Source organism: Mauremys reevesii, linkage group 1 (assembly GCF_016161935.1).
Source record: "Mauremys reevesii isolate NIE-2019 linkage group 1, ASM1616193v1, whole genome shotgun sequence".
Classification (NCBI taxonomy): Eukaryota; Metazoa; Chordata; order Testudines; family Geoemydidae; genus Mauremys; species Mauremys reevesii.
The window spans coordinates 121,324,576-121,345,814 of NC_052623.1; the positions used below are offsets into that span (position 1 = coordinate 121,324,576).

Consider the following 21,239-nt stretch of genomic DNA (forward strand, 5'->3'; position numbering starts at 1 on the left):
ATGCCTGAGCAATATTTTTATACTCCTCCATGGTCATTTGTCCAATCTTCCGCTTCTTGTAAGCTTCTTTTTTGTGTTTAAGATCAGCAAGGATTTCACTGTTAAGCCAAGCTGGTCGCCTGCCATATTTACTATTCTTTCTACACATCAAGATGGTTTGTTCCTGCAACCTCAATAAGGATTCTTTAAAATACAGCCAGCTCTCCTGGACTCCTTTCCCCCTCATGTTATTCTCCCAGGGATCCTGCCCATCAGTTCCCTGAGGGAGTCAAAGTCTGCTTCTCTGAAGTCCAGGGCCGTATTCTGCTGCTCTCCTTTCTTCTTTGTGTCAGGATCCTGAACTCGACCATCTCATGGTCACTGCCTCCCAGATTCCCATCCACTTTTCATTCCCCTACTAATTCTTCCCTGTTTGTGAGCAGCAGGTCAAGAAGAACTCTGCCCCTAGTTGGTTCCTCCAGCACTTGTCCCCTACACTTTCCAAAAACTTCCTGGATTGTCTGTGCACTGCTGTATTGCTCTCCCAGCAGATATCAGGGTAACTGAAGTCTCCCATGAGAACCAGGGCCTGTGATCTAGTAACTTCTGTTAGTTGCCAGAAGAAAGCCTCGTTCACCTCATCCCCCTGGTCTGGTGGTCTATAGCAGACTCCCACCACAACATCACCCTTGTTGCTCACACTTCTAAACTTAATCCAGAGACTCTCAGGTTTTTTTGCAGTTTCATACCGGAGCTCTGAGCAATCATACTGCTCTCTTACATATAATGCAACTCCCCCACCTTCTTTGCCCTTCCTAGACAGTTTATATCCATCCATAACTGTACTCCAGTCATATGAGTTATCCCACCAAGTCTCTGTTATTCCAATCACATCATAATTCCTCGGCTGTACCAGGATTTCCAGTATTCCCTGCTTGTTTCCCAGGCTTCATGCATTTGTGTATAGGCACTTCCTCAGCATGAGGCAGGAATCTTCCCCTCTTGCACTCTCCTGCTCGTGCTTCCTCCCGGTATCCCACTTCCCCAATTACCTCAGGGCTTTGGTCTCCTTTTCCGGTGAACCTAATTTAAAGCCCTCCTCACTAGGTTAGCCAGCCTGCTTGCAAAGATGCTCCTCCCTCTCTGTGTTAGGTGGAGCTGGTCTTTGCCTAGCACTCCTCCCATGGTCAAAGAATCCAAAGCCTTCTCTCCGACACCACCTGCATAGCCATTTGTTGACTTCCACTATTTGACGGTCTCTAACTGGGCCTTTTCCTTCCACAGGGAGGATGGACGAGAACACCACTTGTGCCTCTAACTCCTTTATCCTTCTTCCCAGAGCCATGTAGTCTGCAGTGATCCACTCAAAGTCATTCTTGGCAGTATCATTGGTGCCCATGTGGAAAGGCAGGAAGGGGTAGCAACCCGAAGGCTTGATGAGTCTTAGTAGTCTCTCCGTCACGTCGTGAATCCTAGCTCCTGGCAAGCAGCACACTTCTCAGTTTTCCCAGTTGGGATGGCAGATAGTTGACTCAGTCCCCCTGAGGAGGGAGTCCCTGATCACCACCACCCACCTTCTTCTCTTGGAAGCAGCGGTCGTGGAACCCCCATCCCTAGGACAGTGCATCTCATGCCTTCCAATCGGTGGAGTCTCCTTCTGCTCCTTTCCCTCAGATGTATCATCTAGTCCACTCTCTGCATTAGTACCTGTGGAAAGAACATGAAAACAGTTGCTCACCTGTATCTGCATTGCAACATGGACGCTCCTATTTCGTCTTCTGGAGGTCACATGCTGCCAGTTTTCTTCATCATCGTTCTGTCCCCGTTGCGCAGCCTGCTCTGATTCTTCAGAATGTTGTGCCCGTAGAAGCATATCCTGACGTCTGTCCAGGAAATCTTCGTTTTCTCTTATGCAATGCAGGGTTGATACTTGTTTCTCCAGACCTTGAACCTTCTCTTCCAATATGGAGACCAGCTTGCACTTTGTACAGACAAAGTCGCTTCTGTCCTGTGGGAGAAAGACAAACATGGCACATTCTGTGCAGGTCACAACAGCTGATCACTCACCATCCATATCACCTTCCTTCTAAGAGCTTCCTCAGACGCTGCAGCAACTACTCAGAGGAGCCTGCAAGTTGAACCCCTCAGTGGGCTCTCCCCAGGCAAACTCCTAGTCAAACTCTTGCTGTTTGCCGCTCAGCAGGTTCGCAGCTGACTGCTTTTTTTTATAACACTCATGATCTTGCACATCACACCTTCTCATCTGTGGTCATATAACAACTTTGGGGAAACTGTAGCAATTGCTTAGATGGAAAAATAATATTCAGAAAGTGTTTGGTGTTAGCTTCTTTTAATGTGATTTAGCAACTAGAAGGCAGGCGACTCAGCATCCTGTGACCAGCCAGCTCTGACAATCACAGTTTAAGGAACCACGGCTAAAGTTATTAGTGTATTTGAGAAGCAAACATTGCAGGGGAAAGTATGTTGTTGGTTTTTTTTGTTTTTGGTTTTTTTTTAAATCGGTTTCCAGTGGATTTTATGGACTTGTCTATGCTGGGGATTTTCAGCCATCAGTAGTCAGCCTCTATAGGCAGTGATTTACACTGATGCAGTTTACCCGGTTTTAAGCAATAACCTGTTTCAGTGTGACATTGCAGTTTATATCGAATTGCCTTGCCTACATTAAGGGTTGGTGCTAGTGGTGGCTGGTCACCAATGCCTGAAACCCACAAAGGTAGACAAGGCCTAAGCCAAAGCAAATGCTGGTTAGTCTTAGGCAACCTTGACTTTAACTCAGATAACTTTAGGATCAAAGTTGAAATAGCAATGTCTATTTACAACAAAACTGGTTGAAAATTTTGAAATATTTTGGATACTACATGTTCTCAATATCTTAGTGGGGTGGCACTTATTTGTGTGGTACTTTTTAATTTTATATATTTCTTCAAGTCTACAGGTGATGGGCATAAAAAAGATCAATTTTCATAGGTGCTGAGACCCTGCAATTGGCATTAGTGTCAGCTGGAGTATGAGTGTTCAAGGCTTCCTAAAATCAGACCCCCTAGGGGGAGGCCCTAGCACAGACTATTGCCTGCCGTGAGTGCAGGGGACAAGACAAGATGCCCTATTGCGGTCTCTGCCACTTCAATACTTCCCCTGGCCATTTGCCAGCATCAGTGGCTCTGGGATTTTGCCCATCATTTCCCAGAGCTATTGCAGCCTAAGCAGAAGGCTGGTTTGTAAAGGTGTGGCAGGCGTTGGGGGAGGGGAGCAGAGGGGACCTGAACTGGGGGGGGGAAGAAGTGTATGGAAAAGCAAGTTGCAGCTGGAGCTGATGTGGAGGGGGGCAGGGAAAGTCACACACACAATCCTCCTCTGCCCTCGTCCTTTCCTCCTGGCCGTCCCCACAGGCAGCAGGGAAAGGCTCCCGCGCCCAGAAAACAAAGGGGGCTGGGCGGGGGGCGGCGCAGGCTGCAAGCCGGCCCTGGCGGCAGCGAGCTCTACCTGCCAGGCAGAGGCACAGCGCGGGCTGCGCGGCGAGCCCGGGGAGTGACACACACACACACGCGGCGCTGAGGGGAGGGGAGCGCGGCGGCGGCGAGGAGCGAGCAGAGGAGCAGCCCGTGGGCGGCTGGCGGCGGCGGCTGCAGGGGGGGCCCGCGGCTGGCCGGCTGCGTGTTGCCCTGGGCAGCCCCGAGCCCCGGAGGCGCAGGGGCGGGCTCGGTGCGGTGGCGATGCCCCGGGGACGCTCCGCTGGTGCAGCTCAGCCGCGCTGACGCGTCTCCTCCTCGTCCTCACCATGGACAGCTTCGACTTCGCTCTGCTCCAGGAATGGGACCTGGACTCCCTCTGGTGAGTGCTGCCGGGCCGTGCCCGCGCCGCGCCGCACCTGAGCCGGGCTGGGTCCCGGCGGGGGAATGTGGCGCTTCAGCTCGGGCTTCGGGGGGAAGGACCTCCCCTGCCCCCTCGCCGCAAGCACCCCGGGCTCCAGCCCCGCTCCCCGGCTCGTGGCGTGTCCCCCCCCCCGGCTGCCTGGTCCCCTTCATGGACCCCTAGCCCGCCGTCCCCCTTCCCCTGTGCTCCTTGTCCTCCCACTGCACCCCGCTCCTGCCTCCTCTGCCCCTATGTCCCTCCCTTCCTCCCACTGCACCCCGCTTCTGCCTCCCACTGCACCCGTGTCCTTCTCTTCTACCCTCTGCTCCCCGCTCCTGCCTCCTCTGCACCCCTGTGCTCCTTCCTTCCTCCCACTGCACCCCGCTTCTGCCTCCCACTGCACCCGTGTCCTTCTCTTCTACCCTCTGCTCCCCGCTCCTGCCTCCTCTGCCCCTGTGCTCCGCCCTTCCTCCCACTGCACCCCTATGTCCCTCCCTTCCTTCCACTGCACCCCGCTTCTGCCTCCCACTGCACCCGTGTCCTTCTCTTCTACCCGCTCCTGCCTCCTCTGCCCCTGTGCTCCGCCCTTCCTCCCACTGCACCCCATGTCCCTCCCTTCCTCCCACTGCACCCCGCTTCTGCCTCCCACTGCACCCGTGTCCTTCTCTTCTACCCTCTGCTCCCCGCTCCTGCCTCCTCTGCACCCCTGTGCCTCGCTCTTCCTCCCAGTCCAATTGCACCCCGCTCACGCCCCCCATCCCCTTGGACTCTTCGTCGCACCCTTCTGCGCCCCCAAACCATCCCTTGTGGGTGGCCGGTGCTTTGGAGCGGGGAGGAAGGTCCGATGTCTGTCAGGCTGAACGGGTTGCGCGCAGGGAACCCGTTCATAGAAATGCCATTGTCGACTCTTCCCGGGCACAGCCTCCCCCCAGCCCAGGGGCTGGTATTTCGGTAGCTGCTGCTGGACGCGCAGCACTTGGGCACCCTCGCCGGGAGCTTTGCCACCCTTGCCCCCAATCAAGCAAACTGGGTAACAGCAGCTGCGGCCGGGGAGGAGAAAGTGCCGGTCCAGCCAGAGCAGGCTGGGGCTTTTTGCTTGTCAGTCGCAGGTACTTTGTGGTACCGGTGTGTGCTGCTCCACGGTCTGTCACTGTTGTTTGTAACCCCCCTGGATTAACCCTTTTGTGCATGAAAAGGCGATGGGTGAAATGGAATTATACTGAAGCTCCCCATGGCCCGAAGTGCATGTGTTGTACGGAATCTTTATCTGGAGCAGTTTAATTCCAGCGGCAGGTGCCTCTGAAACCCCCCCTGTGCTTCCTCCGCCCGTTCTCCCCCCCTCACCCCACCTATCCAAGTGGTATAATTATTTCAGCGCCAGTGTATTCTTATTACTACAGGAATTTGTGTTATGTTAATCATTTTAGGTGAGCATTTGATGGAAGAGGGGTAGTAACTGCAGTTTATGTCCTGTTAGGTCGAATGGTATATTTGGGAGTTGAGATTATTTTTGCCTTAAATCAGTTAACAGTGTTGCATTTCTGTTTCATTTTATGTGATCGGTATCAGTAGAGGATGCATTCAGCAACTACATCTTATCTTTTCCATGACAGGCTTAACAAAGTAAGCTGGACAAGCAAATCCATTAGTGAGCTTCCTCTTACAAAAGATCTCACCATTCATGCAATGCATAATGCTGGCTCTTATAAATGCATACACTGATGACATGCAATATAATAAAACTTGTATATTGCTGTGAGAATTTTAAAGATCAATTATAATAGAACAATTTGTTACTATTCTATAAAAGTTGTTAATTACACCGTTGCTGGCTGTGATACTAGTTAAGGTTGTGTCTGAATTTCAGTAATAAATACCAATTTTTAGTTTTATATCCAAACCTTAAGACTTATCTCTGGACTGATTTTAAAATTTCAGCCCACATACATGCTTTTAAAATTAAATTCCACTAACTTTCTATTTAATGGGGGTGAGGTGGGCGGGGAGAAGAGAGGAAATAGTACTTTGGTCCGGTTTGGGAACACCCCTCCCTTCTCATTTTTTTAAGGGGAATGTGGTGGCTATTAGTCCAATTTGTAGCTTAGCTGTTTATATTTAATATTTAAAAAATGGAAAAAGTTGAGACTATAATGTTGGAAGCCCAGCAAGTACTATGTCCAGCAATTGCTGCTTTTTCTAACCTTTTTAGCATGCTTTGAGTGTTATTGAATCACTCTGAACATAGTATGATAGGTTCTACTGATTTAATTGATAATATTGATCCAAGGGACATTTCTAGAATCCCAGATAACACACTTTTAAAAAAACCTACACATTTGTGTAACAAGTATTTTTTTAAATAGTCTAAGTATGTATTTACCAAGTACACTACAAATGTTTCAAATGAAACATTATAGACAGTTGGGTAATAGTGAGCCTGATCCTGCATTCCTTGCTCACCTAAACCTTCCCCTGAAGTCTTTGCAGGGTTGGGTGCACAAAAAAATTAAACATCAAGCCCTCTAAAGTGAATCACATACATTAATCATGACTTCTCTATAGAACAAGAGTTTCATAAGTGTTATCATTTTCTGTTTGCATTTTTTCAGGAAGAAAGTGTAGCAGTGTTCTGATGAATGGGTTGGTGAATCTGAGGTTGTTTGCTGGAAGTTTATCACAAAGCAGCTATTTTAGCAAATGTTTCAGAATAAAAAACTCAGAATGATCAAGTTAGAGTCATAGCAGAAGTACTGATGTCACATACTGTAAGCTTATAGCATGAATATTAGTAAAATGACAGCTTTACCACTAGGTGACCCAGCAACAACAGGCACAGGGCCCTGGGCTTGGTTTATGATTGTGGGCAATGTGTGCGTGTCATGCTGTAGTTCCTCTATGCTGCCAGCTTCTTTCTTGTGAACAGACTGGTTATTGAAATTTACAAAGAACCCTGCCTTGTAGGACATACTCACTAACCAAAATAAACCTTGTAGATCTAATTTTAGACCTAAAAGACTTGACAGCATCCTTCTAAAGGAGCAAAAAATATTTTGTACCGTGAATGCTTTCATGGCAAAGGGAAACACTTAGAGGATTTAATTTTCCATGCAGCAAGAATAAATATTGTGTCTCATTTTTTTGAATGTAGTCATATTGACAATTTGTGCACTTAACTAATGACAGAAAAGCTGCTTTTTGCAGTACTTGGTGGCTGTTTTGCTTAAAAGTGAAATCACTAAATATTAACATGCTTCTCTAAAGTTTTCTTCTTTACATTTTTGTTGTTGGAAAATCAGAATGGTTTAAAAAGGATGTCCAAATCAACAGTAGTATGGTACGCAGTTCTCATTGAGGACAGTGTAAATATTGTATTGAATGCATCAGTTTTGATTAATTTGCCCTCCAATTAATACCCATTACATTTTTACTCTGCTGTTCATGCTATAGCATACAAAATGTAATATAATATTTGTATCATATACATGGGCCAAAAACCATCATAAGAGAGGATATTCATTAGTATATTGTAAACTGCAGAAGGCTATATAAGTTGATTTTTATATTGAATTGCAATTTCTACCAAGTTGCGTCCACACCAATGGCATCTTTCCCCCCCACCCCACACCCCCAGTAACATATTTCAAATTACAAAAGCTGAGTGACACTCAAATAGAAAATCCAACAGAACCATGCAAATTTGTGGCATAAACAAAACATGATCATGTGTGTTGTATAACATTTTTGTTGGCACTTTTGGGGAGATAAGTCACTCCTGCCTCGTGAGTAATGCTGTTATCCCAGCTTCACAGCAATAACAACTTCGTACCACAACACCACCTCATATATTTTCTTTCTGTATCAATTCATTTGTATGTAATATCTAGTTTATTTGTACAAATGCAAGGAGCCAAATTTTCCACTGCCTAGCAACTTGTGTGTTCTTTTACACTGTGCAAAATAGTCTTATTCTGATTTGGTAGTGTTTTACACCTATTTTGATCTTGTTAAAACAAATTACACAAGGTGCAAGATAGTAGAGAATCAGGCCAAATGAGTTAAATCGTTAAGTGCCAGGCATGGTTTTGTGTTTAAAAAATAAAAATAAAAATCATGCAGCTGTTCTGTGTTGTATTGGTCAAACTTAGGCCCAGATTCAGCTAGGTACTTAAGCATGTTCCCAACTTTAAACATGTGAGGAATCCTGCTGAAAGCAATTTTGTAAAGGAACTACTGGTGCTTAAAGTAAGACACATACTTAAGTACCTTGCTGAATCTGGTAAATATTTACAAAATTTGTAAGGGTTAAATCAATTAAATAAAATTATTAGGCTTATTAATGCATTTATTCACCATGTTATAGCATACAAAAAGTAAAGTGTATGCATATTTAAGTATAAGGCATGTTATTCCTGAATAAAATGGTGGTGGTTTAGGCACAAGTAGTAAAGTGCATAATCAATGAATATGTTGCTGGTCTGGTGCTTTTGGATATTTTGAATTATCATTAGTTTTGTAGTGGTGCTCTAGTATTGTAAATAAATACACATGTAACTGTAGTTTCCAAGTAGAGGTCAATGTCAAATGCCACAGTGTAAGGTGGCCCACTGTTTTATACAGACCATGTATTGAATTACTAGCTCATTTGCTATCTTTGGGTTTGTTCCTGCTCCATTTGAAGTCAATGAGAGTTTTGTTTGGAAGCTGCTCTTAACAAAAAGTGGGTAGACATCCAGCAGTCTTGTAAAAGAACCTTTTGTAAATTTTTGATCCCAGAGTAGTCCAATAACAACGATGATAGCCATAAGTTATTCCTGTCTATGGATTTCACAGTGTATTCTTTCTTCTGTCTTTTATAGTGTAAGCTCTATGGGTTGGGAATTGCCTTATTTGTTCTTTTACAGCACTGGACAAATTGCATTTGCTACATATAATACAAACAAATAAGAATGTAGAGCTTTTCATGTTCAAAATGCTGTATCAACTAAATAATAATGCCTTAAAAGTATGTCCATGCGAGTACTTATTTGCTAGATGTATTGCATCAGTTTCTCAGCCGGTTTAAATCAACATAGCTCCGTTGACTTCAATGCATTATGACAATTTACACAAGCTGAGGATCTGGCTTATTATCTCTAATCTGTGTGTTTCAGGAAATTAAAATTTGTAAGAAATAATATATTTTCCATCCCTACATTGGTTTTTAGTCTGAAGAATATTTGGGGAAGACAGTGGGACAGTATGTTTTCCCTCTGCTCCCCCACTGTAGACAAGTTGATGGTCCAAGACCAGCAGTTTGATATATAATGATAAAAACTCTACAGGCCTTCCTGCTAGCCCTTAAACCTCTAGATTTATGTAACTCTGGATATGTTTTCTTTGAGGAGAGACCCTGACTGCTTTTCTGTCCCATGCTCGTGTAAGGTGCCACAATATCTATTGAAGTTGGGGAGGAGGAGGAGGGAGTACGGCAATATGGGCTGTGGTGTCATCAACATGCGGGTGATACTCAGCTCTGTCCCTCTTCCATCAGGTCTTGATGGGATAGCTAGACAGAGAGCAGAGAAACTGAGATCTGGACCTGGATGAGAGCTAGTTGGTTGAAGCTCAATCCAGAGAAGATAAGTGATGCTTGTTGGCAAGGAAAAATACCTGGAGGAGACAGCAATGTTAATATGTGCCTCTTTGATCCATCATTTCCCATCATTTGTTACTGAAGTGTGTAATCCAGGCAGGGTCTTGTTAGATCATCAGCTTTTAAAGATCAAGTAATAACCAAGAGTTCTTTTTTCATTGTTGTTTGGCAAGGAGAGTGCAACCCTTTCCTCTAAGATGAGGACCTTGAGTTATCTATGCCTTTACCACCTCCTAGACTGAATTACTATGTTACAGTGTGCGCTGTTTGTGGCTAGGCCTGATGATCATTCAAGAATTTCAACTAGCACAAAATGTGTCTGCCCATTTACCTAGAGACAAATTGGGTAAGGTAATAATTGTTATTGGCTCAACTTCTGTTGGTGAAAGAGACAAGCTTTTGAGCTCCAAACCTGAAGAACAGCTCTGTAGAGCTCGAAAGTTTCTCTTTCACCAACAGAAGTTCATCCAATAGAAGGTATTTCCTCACCTATGGTTGTCTGTCTCATATCTTAGGGCCAACACTGCTATAACAACACTACAAACATGTACCTTGTTGTGTATAGGCAGGGAGCATATGGCATCCAGGCTCTGTAGTCTGCACTGTTTTTTTTATTCATTTTTTGATACAATTCAATATGTTAGTTTTGACCTTTTTAAAACTGTAGAAATTGCATCTTGTCTTGTGTTTTTGTTCCATCAGCTGAAGTCATCCAAGGCCTTCAGGCTAGTCAGCCCCAGATTTAAATGGGTTGGGACTCCAGACTGTATTTTCAATGGCAGGCATTCAGCTCTGGAACTCACCTTTCATAGTTTGACGAAGCACAGGTTTGTTGCACTTCTGGGCATACTGCAAGGCTCATCTGTTTACATGGGCTTCTGTCTGTGAGAATGAGGTTGGGATAGGTTCAAGGTTTGTTTTAATTGAGGTGAGGATTTCAAGTCTTTTAATATTGAGTCAATTTAGTTAACTGTCAATTTTGTATTTAAAAAATTATTACCTATGTGCTTAGAGATTTTGATAAGCACGTTTTCTAAAATTAATAAATCAGTCAAAATAAAACATAAGTGGAGACGTCTTAGATAAGCTTGAAAAGTTATAGTTCTTATCCACCCTTTGTTGTCTTCAAACAAATTGGTGCTGGTGCTGCTATGTTCAAAGTAGAAACATGAAAGCATTCCTTGGTTAATTCAAATCATATTGAAGAATCCAACTAAGTAACAATAAGCAATACTTAACATGATTTAAAAATCTATGTGATATTTGACTAAAGTAAAAGTATAAACCAGATAGATGAAAATGCAATCACACATCCTAGTTCTTACAAGGATATAAGTAACAATATTTTGAACTAATTACAACTGATGTAAAGTACATTTAAGGAAACCCATTAGAAGAGAATTAGAACTGGAACAGATTAGCTGTTCTTTAATGGCCTTGACTGTAGATCTTCTGATGCTTTGGAAGCTTTTTCTAACTCCCATTGCTCAGTTGTCTTGACTAAATGACTGAGAAGCTGTTTCTAGTTTCACAGTGTGGTGATAATGTCAAAAACATTATTTTCAGTCCGATACAATGATAATGTTTTTAATATAAAAACTATGCTATATTCCATAATATTTGCTCGTGAGATTTAAGGAATTACTTGAGTACTCATAGTGACTCATAGGAAGAGCAGTCTAATAGACTTCCATGTTGATATTAATTATTTACTTTCTTGAAATACTGATCATGGACATTTCTACATTACTTGCTATCTCAGTCATCCTTCTTTTTAGTCTCTATTTTTGTGTGCTATGCAAGCGTTTAAGCTCTTTATCACTGAAAAGGGAAATAAGTAACATGAGCTATCACAGCTGTTTCATAACTTATTTCAGTTTCTAACAAATAGTGCCCATTCCATTTCTGAGTACCTCTGCAAAAGATTAAGATTCACAGTATCAAAATATGATCCAGATGGGAGCACATGCTTTATGATCAGAAAAGAAATGTAGTTTGCACAAGGCCTAAAAAATCCTGTACTGATAAAAATGTGAAGTACTATGAGAACATAAGAATGATAATACTGGGTCGGACCAATGGCCCATCTAGCCCAGTATCCTCTCTTCTGACAGTTGCCAGTGCCAGGTGCTACAGAGGGAGTATATAGAACAGGGCAATTATTGTGTGATCCTTGTGGCAGTCAGAGGCTAGGGACACCTAGATCCTGGAGTTGCATCCCTGACCATCTTCACTAATAGCCATTGATGGACCTATTCTTTTTTAACGCATTTATAGTTTGGGTCTTCACAACATCCCCTGGCAACGAGTTCCAGGTTGACTGTACATTGTGTGATGAAGTACTACCTTTGATTTGTTTTAAACCTGCTGCCTATTAATTTCATTGGGTGACCGCTGGTTCTTGTTATGTGAAGGAGTAAATAACACTTCCTTATTTCCTTTCTCCACACCAGTCATGATTTTATAGACCTCTAATATTCTCCTTTAGTCATGTCTTTTTCAAGCTGAAAAGTCCCTGTCTTTTTAATCTCTCCTCTTATGAATGCTGTTCCATATCCCTAATGATTTCTGTTGTCCTTCTCTGTACCTTTTCCAATTCTAATATATCTTTTGAGATGGGGCAACCATAACTGCACACAGTATTCGAAGTGTGGGCGTACCATGGATTTATATAGTGGCATTATGATATGTACTGTCTTATTATCTATCCCTTTCCTAATCGGCCTTTTTTTATTAGGGCTGTTGATTAATCACAGTTAACTCAAGCAATTAACTCATTCCTATTCACCCAGTCTTGTAAGATCCCTTTGTAACTCCTCGCAGTCTGCTTTGGACTTAATTATCCTGAGTAATTTTGAATCGTCTGCAAATTTTGCCATTTCGCTGTTTATCCCTTTTTCCAGATCAATTGTGAATGTGTTGAACAGCACTGGTCACAGTACAGATCCCTGGGGGACACCACTATTTACCTCTCTCCGTTCTGAAAACTGACCATTTATTCCTGCCATTTGATTCCTGTCTTTTATCCGGATACTGATCCATGAGAGGACCTTCCCTCTTATCCCAGGACAGCTTACTTTGCTTAAGAGCCTTTGGCGAGGGATCTTGTCAGAGGCTTTCTGAAAATCTAAGTGCACTATATCCACTGGATCACCCTCATCTATATGACCTCCGTCAAAGAATGCTAATTGATTGGTGAGGCATGATTTCCCTTTACAAAAGCCATGCTGAGTCTTCCCCCAACAAATTGCCTTCATCTATGAGTCTGATAATTCTGTTCTTTATTACAGTTTAAACCAATTTGCCTGGTACTGAAGTTAGGTTTACTGGCTTGTAATGGCCAGGATTGCCTCTGGAGCCTTTAAAAAAAAAATGGTGTCACATTAGCTGTCCTCCAGTCATCCAGTACAGAAGCTTATTTAAATTATAGGTTACGCGACACAGTTAGTAGTTCTGCAATTTCACATTTGAGATCCTTCAAACTCTTGGGTGAATACCATCTGGTCTTGGTGACTTATTACTGTTTAATTTATCAATTTGTTCCAAAACCACCTCTACTGACAACTTAATCTGGGACAGTTCCTCAGATTTTCCAGTTAGAAAGAATGACTAAAATGTGGGAAAATCCCTCACATCCTCTGCAATGAAGGCCAATGCAAAGAATTAATTTAGCTTCTCCTCAATGGCCTTATCTTCCTTTAGCACCTTGATCGTTCAGTGGCCCCATTGATTGTTTGACAGGTTTCCTGCTTCTGATGTACATAAAAAGTTTTTACTGCTAGCTTGAGTCTTTTGATAGTGGCTCTTCAAATTCTTTTTTGGCTTGCCATATTATACTTTTACACTTGACTTGCCACAGTTTATGCTCCTCTCTGTTTTCCTCAATAGGGTTTGACTTCAGATTTTTAAAGGATGCCTTTTTGTCTCTAACCACTTCTTTTACTTTGTTGTTTAGCAATGATGGCACTTTTTTGTCCTCTTACTACTTCTTTTTTTTTTAATTTTGGGGTATACATTTAATTTGAGCCTCTATTTTGATGGTTTTAAAAAGTTTCCTTGCAGCTTGCAGGCAATTCACTTTTGGTGCTGTACCTTTTAATTTCCATTCAACTTGCTTCCTCATTTTTGTGTAGTTCCCCTTTCTGAAGTTAAATGCTACTGTGGTGGACTTCTTTGGTATTCTTCCTTCCCTGCCCCCGATGTTAAATTTAATGATATTATGGTCGCTATCAGAGCCGTTAGAAGGAATTTTTGTGCCCGAGGCAAGGGCTGGCTCCAGGCTCTTCGGCGGCAATTCGGCGGCGGGTTCCTGAGTCCCTGTCGGAGAGAAGGACCCGCCGCCGCCTCATTCATTCTTTGGCGGCAAGTCCTTCCCTCTGATAGGGACTCAGGGACCCGCCGCCGAAGAAGCGGCGGTGGTAGAGCTGATGCCGAACCGCCACTGATCGCGGTAGAGCTGCGCCCCTCCGCTTTCCATGCCCAAGGCAAGTGCCTCACTCGCTTCGCCCTTGTTACGGCACTGGTTGCTATTACTGAGCTGCTCAGCTATATTCACTTCTTGGTCCAGATCCTGTGCTCCACTTAGAACTGAATAAAGAATTGCCTCTCCCCTTGTGGATTCCAGGACTAGGTGCTCTATGAAGCAGTCATTAATGGTTTCTTTATCTTTGCATCCCATCCTGCGGTGACCCAGTCAATATAGGGATAGTTGAAATCCCCCATTATTACTGAGTTTTCTATTCTTATAGCTTCTCTAGTCTCCCGGAGCATGTCACAATCACCATCACCATCCTGCTCAGGTGGTTGGTAGTATATTCCTACTGCTAAATTCTTATTATTCAAGCATGGAATTTCTATCTATAGAGATTTGTGATGACTGGACGAACCACATGGTAAATTACCTGGTGGGTGAAAAGGTTGCAGATCATGCGAGACATCGAGACAGGCTTATGTGCAGTGGTGAGGAGAAGCCCGTTGTTGTGGTACATGTAGTTCCCAATGACACAGGGAAAGGTTAGGCTGCTAGGTAAGAGATTGAAGTCCAGGACCTCCATGGTAGCATTCTTTGAAATGCTTCCAGTTCCACAAACAGGGTCAGTTAAATAGGCAGAGCTACAGGGTCTCAATGTATGGCTGAGACAATGGTGTAGGGAGGAAGGTTTTGGGTTTATTAGGAACTGGGGAACCTTTTGGGAAAGGAGGAGCCTATACAGGAAGGATATAAACCAAAACTGAATCAGATAGCTGGTATGTAAAAATTAAAAAGGTTGTAGGAGAGTTTTTAAACTAAGGGCTAGGGGAAAGCTGACATGTTTGGAGGAGCACACGCTTCCAGCAGAAATATCCATTAGTGAGGATCTGTGAATGGGGTTTCTCTAGATCCTAGTAAAGCAGAGAGCATGGAGATTGATAAAGTACATGTAGGAACTGAAAAGAAGGTCAAATGAAAGAGTCCTATTCATTTACATTATGTAATGGTAGACCTCTAAAAAGTGACAAATTTTATAAGTGCTTGTATACAAATACTAGAAATCTAAATAGTAAGATGGGTGAACTTGAGTGCTTGGTATTAAATGAGGATATTGATATAATAGGCATCACAGAAACTTGGTAGAATGATGATAATCAATGGGACATAGTAATACCAGGGTAAAAATATATATAGGAATGATAGAGTAGGTCGAACTGGTGGGGGAGTGGCACTATATGTGAAAGAAAGCATAGAGTGAAATAAAGTAAAAACCTTAAATGAATCAAACTGTACCAAAGAATCTCTATGGGAAGAAAATGCATAAGTACATTATCCAAGTTTTGAACTATTGTCTTAAGAATGATTTAAATGCACCTGTTTGATGCAGCATAATAACTAATCATTTTTAATAGAACTATAGAGCTAGGGAAACAGTAACACAAGAGTATTTAGTCAGTTGGCTCATTGAATATTGTTTACATCTGTTAAAATGTAACATGGTTTAGCTATTGCATATTTTCCCCACTTTCTGGCACTGTAGTTTCTAAAAAAAAAAAAAAAAAAAAATTTGCTATGATAAATCATCTCTACTTATAAATCAATATATAATATGCTGTACTCAGAAAAGTTTGATAAAGCAAATAGAAAAAATATAGAGCAGAGGGAAATATGATCATAATGGTCCATTGAGGTATATGTAGAAATCCTATTAAGCAAGTGTTAAGGTTCATATATAAACTTTTTACAGACCAGTTGGGGAAGAAATTAAGTCTTTTATATTAAATCAAATAATGTTTTAATTTTACTTTAAAAAATAAGTAAGTACTTTTATAAGAAAGTAATACAATAGAACCTCAGAGTTACAAACACCAGAGTTACGAACTGACTGGTCAACCACACATCTCATTTGGAACCGCAAGTACGCAATCAGACCAAAAAAAAAAAGGGCAAATAATGTACAATACAGTATTGTGTCAAATGTAAACTACTAAAAAAATTAAGGACAAGTTTAAAAAAAAAAAGATTTGACAAGATAAGGAAACGGTTTCTGTGCTTTTTTAATTTAAATTAAGATAGTTAAAAGCAGCATTTTTCTTCTGTATAGTAAAGTTTCAAAGCTGTATTAAATCAATGTCCAGTTGTAAACTTTTGAAAGAACAACCATAACATTTTGTTCAGCATTACAAACATTTCAGAGTTACGAACAACCTCCATTCCCAAGGGGTTTGTAACTTTGAGGTTCTCCTGTACATTACAAAGAAACCTTTTATGCTTACGAGGACATTTCCAAATAATGGTCCAAATTCCATACAGCAGTGGTGGGCAACCTGTGGGCTGCATGTGGCCCATCAGGGTAATCCGCTGGCGGGCCGCAAGACAGTTTGTTTACATTGACCATTCACAGGCACGGCTTCCCGCAGCTCCTAGTGGCCGTGGTTTGCCGTTCCTGGCCAATGGGAGCTGCAAGAAATGGCGGCCAGCATGTCCTTGCAGCCCATGCCGCTTCCCGCAGCTCCCAATTGCCAGGAACGGTGAACCGCAGCCACTGGAAGCTGCAGGCAGCCGTGCCTGTGAATGGTCAATGTGAACAAACTGTCTTGCAGCCCGCCAGCGGATTACCCTGACTAGCTGCAAGTTGCCCACCGCTGCTGTACAGCCTTTAGTCTTTACTCAAGCAAAACTGTCTTTGAAGTAAATGGGAGTTTTGCCTGAATAAAGACTCCATGAATTAGCCAATTCATTGTAATCTGAGTTGCATCAAAAGTTGACTGCTAAACAATAAAATCATGATTCATGATACAACAGCTTCTCGTACTTCTTTTGTAATCTTAATTGATCTCATTATATTGTACTTCTGTTCTTTCCTCCCTATGCAGTATTCAGATTAATAACAACCACCTTAATATAACCAATGGTTAGACTTTTGCTTCTTTAAGAGGATCAAGGAATTTTTTTTTTTACTTTTTTTTTTGATAGATACCAAGACTATGGTGATCAATCTCTCCTGTAGCCATTAAGCAGAGTGAAATATTTTAGGGTACCCTGCTGGGCATGGACAGTCTGAGAGATTGAGGGCATTTTTGAGTGGACCCTAAATTTGTAAGATCGTCCTGAATTTAACAGGAGTCAGTGGGGGGTCTGCACTGTTGGAGTGTACTGATTAACATTCTGGTAGCTGTGCCTTGTTTTAAGTAGCATGTGCTCTATGTTGTCCTCAGCCACAGTTGCCAGGCCTTCACCTTCTTTTAGATCCCTTTGTGTGAGGGGAGTAATGGGAAGAGAAGGTCTGCCTCCTTATCCTGATCATGAAGAGAGAGAAAGTAGAGTGAGGGGGACTGGGGATAGGGTAAAATGATGGGAGAGGCAGAAATTTAAAGGGGAGGGAGATTGGAGGGAAGAGACTGAGGGAAAGGTGACCCCAAAAATAACATCACTGGGGCTCTCACAACTCTGAATCTGACCTTAACCAAGGAGAAATGCATGGCGAGCACAATTAAGGACAATAAGGAGTTTTAAAACTATATTAGGAACAAAAAGAATCGTGACAATAGTATTGGTCCATTACTAGATGAAAATGGAAGAATTATCAACAATAATGAAGAAAACACAGAAGTGCTCAATACATATCTGTTTTGTATTTGGGGAAAAAACAGATATCACATCACATCATATGGTGATAACACTCTTTCCATTTCACTAGTATCTCTGGAGGATGTTAAACAGAAGCTACTAATGTTAGACATTTTTAAATCAATAGGTGTCAGGATAGCAGGGTCATAGGCAGTCTAACCTAGTGGTCTGAGCAGAAGTCAGGCCTGGTGGTCAGAGCGAGGGTCAGAACCAGAATTGGAGTCCAAATGCTATAGACCAGGATCAAGATTGAATCGGAACCAGGGCAGAGAGGCAGAACCATAGTCAGAGTCCAAATGCCATAGCCTGGCTCAGAACTGTATTAATTGGAGTCAAGGTTCGTTTACCTGCCCCGTCCGGCGGTCTGGCCGATGGTGGCTCCCACTGGCCGCGGTTCACTGCTCCAGGCCAATGGGAGCTGCTGGGCTGAGGTACTTACTGGCCACTGCTTCCATCAGCCCCCATTGGCCTGCAGCAGCAAACTGCAGCCAGTGGGAGCTGCCATCGGCTGGACCTGTGGATGAGACAGGTAAACAAACTGTCCTGACCCACCAGGGGCTTTCCCTGCACCAGTGGTGACCCCAGTTTGAGAAACACCACACAAGGATCTGTTCTTGGCCCTATGTTATTTACCATCTTTATCAATGACCTGGAAGAAAACATAAAACCATCACTGACAAAGTTTTCAGATAACACAAAAGTTGGGGGAGTGGTAAATAATCAGGGCCGGCTCCAGGCCCCAGCACGCCAAGCGCGTGCTTGGGGCAGCATGCCGCAGGGGGCGCTCTGCTGGTCGCCGGGAGGGCGGCAGGCAGCTCCGGTGGACCTTCTGCAGGCGTGCCTGCGGAGGGTCCGCTGGTCCCGCGGCTCCGGTGGACGTCCCGCAGCCGTGCTTGGGGCGGCGAAATTGCTAGAGCCGCCCCTGTAAATAATGAAGTAGTCAGGTCACTGATAGAGTAATCTAGATCACTTGGTAAACTGGGTGCAAGCAAACTGTGTGTTTTAATACGGCTAAATGTAAATGTACACATGTGGGAACAAAGAATGTAGACCATACTAGGGGGAACTCTATCTTGGGAAGCAGTGACTCTGAAAAAGATTCCCCCCTCCAAAAAAAATAAAAAAAAATCTGGCCATAAGCTCTGAATGAGATATTTTGGCCAAAAGAGCTAATGTGATCCTGAGATGCATAAACAGGGGAATCTCAAGTAGGAGTAGAGAGGTTATTTTACCTCTGTATTTGGCACTGGTTCTGTTGCTGCTGGAATACTGTGTGTGGGTACGTCTTCACTACCCGCCGTATCGGCGGGTAGCAATTGATTTCTCGGGAATCGATATATCGCGTCTCATCTAGACGCGATATATTGATCCCCGAACACGCTCCTCTCGACTCCGGAACTCCACCAACCCGAACGGCGGTAGCGGAGTCGACATGGGGAGCCGCGGACATCGATCCCGCGCCGTGAGGACGGTAGGTAATTCGATATAAGATACTTCGACTTCAGCTACGTTAGTCACGTAGCTGAAGTTGCATATCTTAGATCGATTTCCCCCCGTAGTGTAGACCAGCCCTCTGATTCTGGTATCCACAATTCAAGTAGGATGTTGATAAATTGGAAAGGATTCAGAGAAGAGCTAAAAGAATAATTAAAGGATTAGAAAACATGCTTTATAGTGATGGACTCAAGGAGCTCAATCTATTTAGCTCAACAAAGACAAAGTTAAGGGGCGACTTGATTACAGTCTACAAGTGTCTACAAGTATCTACATGGGGACCAAATATTTAATAATGGGCTCTTTAATCTAGCAGAGAAAGGTATAACATGATCCAATGGCTAGAAGATGAAGCTAAAAAAATTCAAACTTGAAATAAGGCATACATTTTTAAGTGAGAGTAATTAGCCATTGGAACAATTTACCAAGGGTTGTGTTGGATTCTCCATCACTGACAATTTTTAAGTAAAACTTGGATGTTTTTCTAAAAGATCTGCTCTAGGCTTTATTTTGGGGAAGTTCTATGGCCTGTGTTACACAGAAGGTCAGACTAGATGATCACAGTGGTCCCTTTTGGCTTAGAATTTATAATCTATGAACCCCTCACTTGAAAGTCATCTGTAGCTGTCAGATTTTTAGAATATTTTTCATTTGGAGACATAAGTGGAACAAGATGTGTAATGGCTGCAAGATGTGTAGTTTGTCAAAGTAACTAGGAAAGTGAGTTCTGCAATATACTAATATGCAGAGCAAGGTGACCAGTGGGCAAAAAAAATCAGAATAAAAAATGATTGTGTGTTGAAGAAAGGCAGGAGACAGAAATAGCTGGATGAAAAGTTACAATGAAATCTGAGGGCTAAATGATATTAAATTGTACTGGCATAAAGACAGCTCTTAGGAAGATACTCAAGGGGTGAAATACTGACCCCACTGAAGTCAATGACAAAATTTCTGTTGGCTTCAGTGGAGCCAGAATTTCACCCAACGTTTGTAATGCTTGGATCTTTAGATGCATAGTACTGTATATATGGAGGAAAGGGTGGCAGCTGAACTGCTGTGAGTATCTGCCAGCTTTTTTCTTGCAGAAGAAAGCATAATGCGACAAGGATGGTACTGAAAAGGGAGGAATGGGGCTTTGGAAATGAGAAATTCCGTGGAAGATGAGACTTGTTTAAAATGGAGAAAGCAAAGTAAACTGTAATAATGAGAAGCCATTTAGAAGAGGAAGTGAATGAAACAAGTATGATGATATTTTCTCTTACTTATTGGTTGATTAAATGACATACATCTATTAAACTATGGGCCACATCCTCAGCTGGTGTATATAGCTATTGCTGTAGTAATGTCAGTTTGTACCTGTGGCTGTGGCCCTGTCTGTAATTCTGTTTAGGAACAGAAGGCAGAAGGTTTGAGGCAGTGTGGTCTAGGGGACAGGGCACTGGCTTGATAATGAAGATAGTTGAGTTCTGTTCCCAGCTTAGCCACTGATCTCCTCTGTGACCTTGAGCAACTTACTTCACCTTATTGTCTGTCTTCCCTCCCATTCGTTGTCTGTCATGTCTGTTTGTAAGCTCTTTCGGGGCAGGCTTTTACTATGTGTTTGAACAGTGCCTGTCTAGCAAAATGGAATCCTGATCTTGGTCGGGGTCTCTAGGTGCTATTGTAATACAGATAACAACACACTATGAAATAACTTACGTGAACAAGCAAGGCAGTATTTCAATTTTTATTATGAAGAAATTTTAGAGTAGTATTTCTGGACTTTCAAAGAACACTTCTTTCACAACAAGAACAAAAAGAAACCAGTTTCCACTATGTGGTGTCTCTTGCATGGAAGGACTTCTCTAACAACTTACAGGATCATTCCTCACCAAAAATTCCAGGAGTTCTTTCTCAGTGAGGTTCACTTCCATTTTTCTATTAAAAGGTTAAAGAAAAATAACTGAGAAATTATTAGTATTATTTGTGTTGCAGTAGCGCCTAGCAGCCTCAATCAAGGGTCAGTACCCCATTGTGGTAGGTGTTGTATATGCATATAACAAAGAGATGTCCCCTGTCCCAAAGAGCTTACAATATAAATAAATGAAATACCAAGTAGTGAGCCGTTGTTCTCTTAAGATTATCCTTATCAAAATATCACAGTTCCTTAATTTAGAAATG

At 42.8% G+C, this 21,239-nt stretch overlaps 1 protein-coding gene across 8 annotated transcripts in view; it reads left to right on the forward strand.

Moving 5' to 3' along the window:
* The window catches only part of AFF3 (AF4/FMR2 family member 3), a 561,464-nt gene that overhangs the window by 88,788 nt on the left and 451,437 nt on the right, over positions 1-21,239 (forward strand). For 4 of the 8 annotated variants that reach the window (XR_005597307.1, XR_005597308.1, XM_039533210.1 and 1 more), the window contains exon 1: positions 3,577-3,831. The exons of the other annotated variants lie outside the window; for them this stretch is intronic. Coding sequence is in view for 2 of the 4 variants with exons in the window: in XM_039533210.1 (XP_039389144.1) it covers positions 3,779-3,831 (53 nt within the window). In the remaining 2 variants the exon portion in view is untranslated. Of the gene's footprint in view, positions 1-3,576; positions 3,832-21,239 lie in introns of those variants that run through there. 8 annotated transcript variants of the gene reach the window in all.